At 38.2% G+C, this 1,790-nt stretch overlaps 1 protein-coding gene across 1 annotated transcript; it reads left to right on the top strand.

The window, feature by feature from the left end:
* Nucleotides 1–445: 445 nt before the first annotated feature.
* Nucleotides 446–1,586, top strand: LOC141723329 (secoisolariciresinol dehydrogenase-like). Its single transcript, XM_074525123.1, has 2 exons — nucleotides 446–486; nucleotides 593–1,586. The coding sequence occupies exons 1-2, from the start codon at nucleotides 446–448 to the stop codon at nucleotides 1,389–1,391; spliced, it is 840 nt and encodes a 279-aa protein (XP_074381224.1). The 3' UTR covers nucleotides 1,392–1,586.
* Nucleotides 1,587–1,790: the final 204 nt, after the last annotated feature.

Raw genomic sequence — 1,790 nt, 5'->3', positions numbered from 1 at the left:
TTAAAGTCAACTAAGTAGTTAGCTTGGGAATATATCATTTTCATGTCAATTGTGAACTTTTTTCTGGACGTCAATTGTACAACTACACATTTTGATAAATACATGTTTGCAGATTTAAGCATCTTCTTGGCCTTCATCTTGTCTATTGTTAAAAATAATGAGGCAGGCCACCTAAAAATATTGTTAAAACACTTAGCAATAAAAGAACTACTGTTTTTTTGTCAAACTATCAACTTGCCAAACCGAACACAGGTTCCAATTCGCCTTAAAGAGTCTCGTTAACCATGTACCAAACACCCCCTATAATTTCGTTAAAAGACTTGACGATAATTTACTATATATTCTGACGAACTAGGGCGACCAAGTACTTTGTTCTCCCCTAGGTTCTCTAGCATACCATATAAGATAGTATAATCTTCTCCGATCAGCATCTATATTCAGCTTAATGGCAAACACCGATTCACTTGTAACGCAAAGCAGAAGAAGGTGAGTAGAACTGTGACGTTTATTGTGTAGAACCTGTAGTATTAATTCTAAATAAATTCGAGTGTAGATTTGTTAAATAAAATTTAAGAATTTTTCCGTTGTATAGGTTGGAGGGTAAGGTTGCCCTCATTACCGGAGGATCCAGTGGCATCGGTGAATGCACAGCGAGGCTCTTTGTCCAACACGGAGCTAAGGTTGTTATCGCAGACATTCAAGATGAACTCGGGGAAGCTGTCATCGAAGCATTAGGAAAATCGAACTCTTTGTACATTCACTGTGATGTAACCAATGAAGACGATATAATAAACGCAATTGACAAAACAGTTTCAACTTATGGAAAACTTGATATCATGTTCAACAACGCTGGCGTCTCGGGACCTAACAAACCTCGAATTCTTGATAACCTAAAGTCTGATTTTGAAAGTGTGCTTGCTGTTAATGTGACAGGTGTTTTTTTAGGCATGAAACACGCGGCCCGGGTTATGGTTCCAGCTCGAAGTGGCTGCATTCTTTCCACCTCTAGCTTATGCTCTAATCTCGGTGGTGCAGCATCACATGCTTATACTGCTTCCAAGCATGCTATGCTAGGACTAACCAAAAATTTAGCGGTTGAGCTAGGGCAATTTGGAATACGAGTCAATTGTGTGTCGCCTTATGGGGTTGCAACTCCATTAGCTAAGAGCCCAGTGGGGGTCGAAAAGGATGAAGATTTTGAATTTATTATGAATTCAGTAGCCAATTTAAAGGGCGTGACTCTCCGGACAGACGATGTAGCCAATGCAGCTCTGTTTTTGGCCAGTGACGAGGCCAAGTATATAAGCGGCCAAAATCTTTTTATCGATGGAGCATTCGGGATTGTTAATTCAGCTTTTAAGATATTTCAATATCCTGAAGTTCAGTCTTAGCTACAATTTTTTGTGTTCAAATAAATTGCTCTCAAGCCGGAAGGAATGTTAAGTAGCCGTCGCTCTAAAACCTTGACGTGTTGGAGAAAGGTCTTGAGAGGATCACAGTTGTACATTATCACTTCCAGGCTCCACCTGTTGTGTTTTCCTGGATTTGTTTGTCGTGTTTATAAAAAATAATAAGCGTCCTCTTTATCCTCCCATATTGATAAGCGTCTTAATTTAACGTTCCGGGTCTAGGGTAAATAGTAGTACTTGTAATTTTGCATTTGGAATAAATATCAAAATCGTCACCATTTTTCAAATATATCAAGTCAATCATCGCAAAAATGGTTCAATTTAGTCATAAATTTGAAAATTTGTGTCAAATTAGTTTTGAAAAATCGAACAATTTAATCA

The sequence above is a fragment of the Apium graveolens genome, chromosome 5, assembly GCF_009905375.1.
Source record: "Apium graveolens cultivar Ventura chromosome 5, ASM990537v1, whole genome shotgun sequence".
NCBI lineage: Eukaryota > Viridiplantae > Streptophyta > Magnoliopsida > Apiales > Apiaceae > Apium > Apium graveolens.
This window is presented reverse-complemented; position numbering and strand designations above follow the sequence as displayed.

Bases quoted from the DNA above. Each gene is read 5' to 3' on its own strand.
- LOC141723329 (XM_074525123.1), top strand. From the start codon at position 446: ATGGCAAACACCGATTCACTTGTAACGCAAAGCAGAAGAAG. The intron at 487-592 runs GTGAGTAGAACT...TCCGTTGTATAG, and splicing joins GTAACGCAAAGCAGAAGAAG to GTTGGAGGGTAAGGTTGCCC.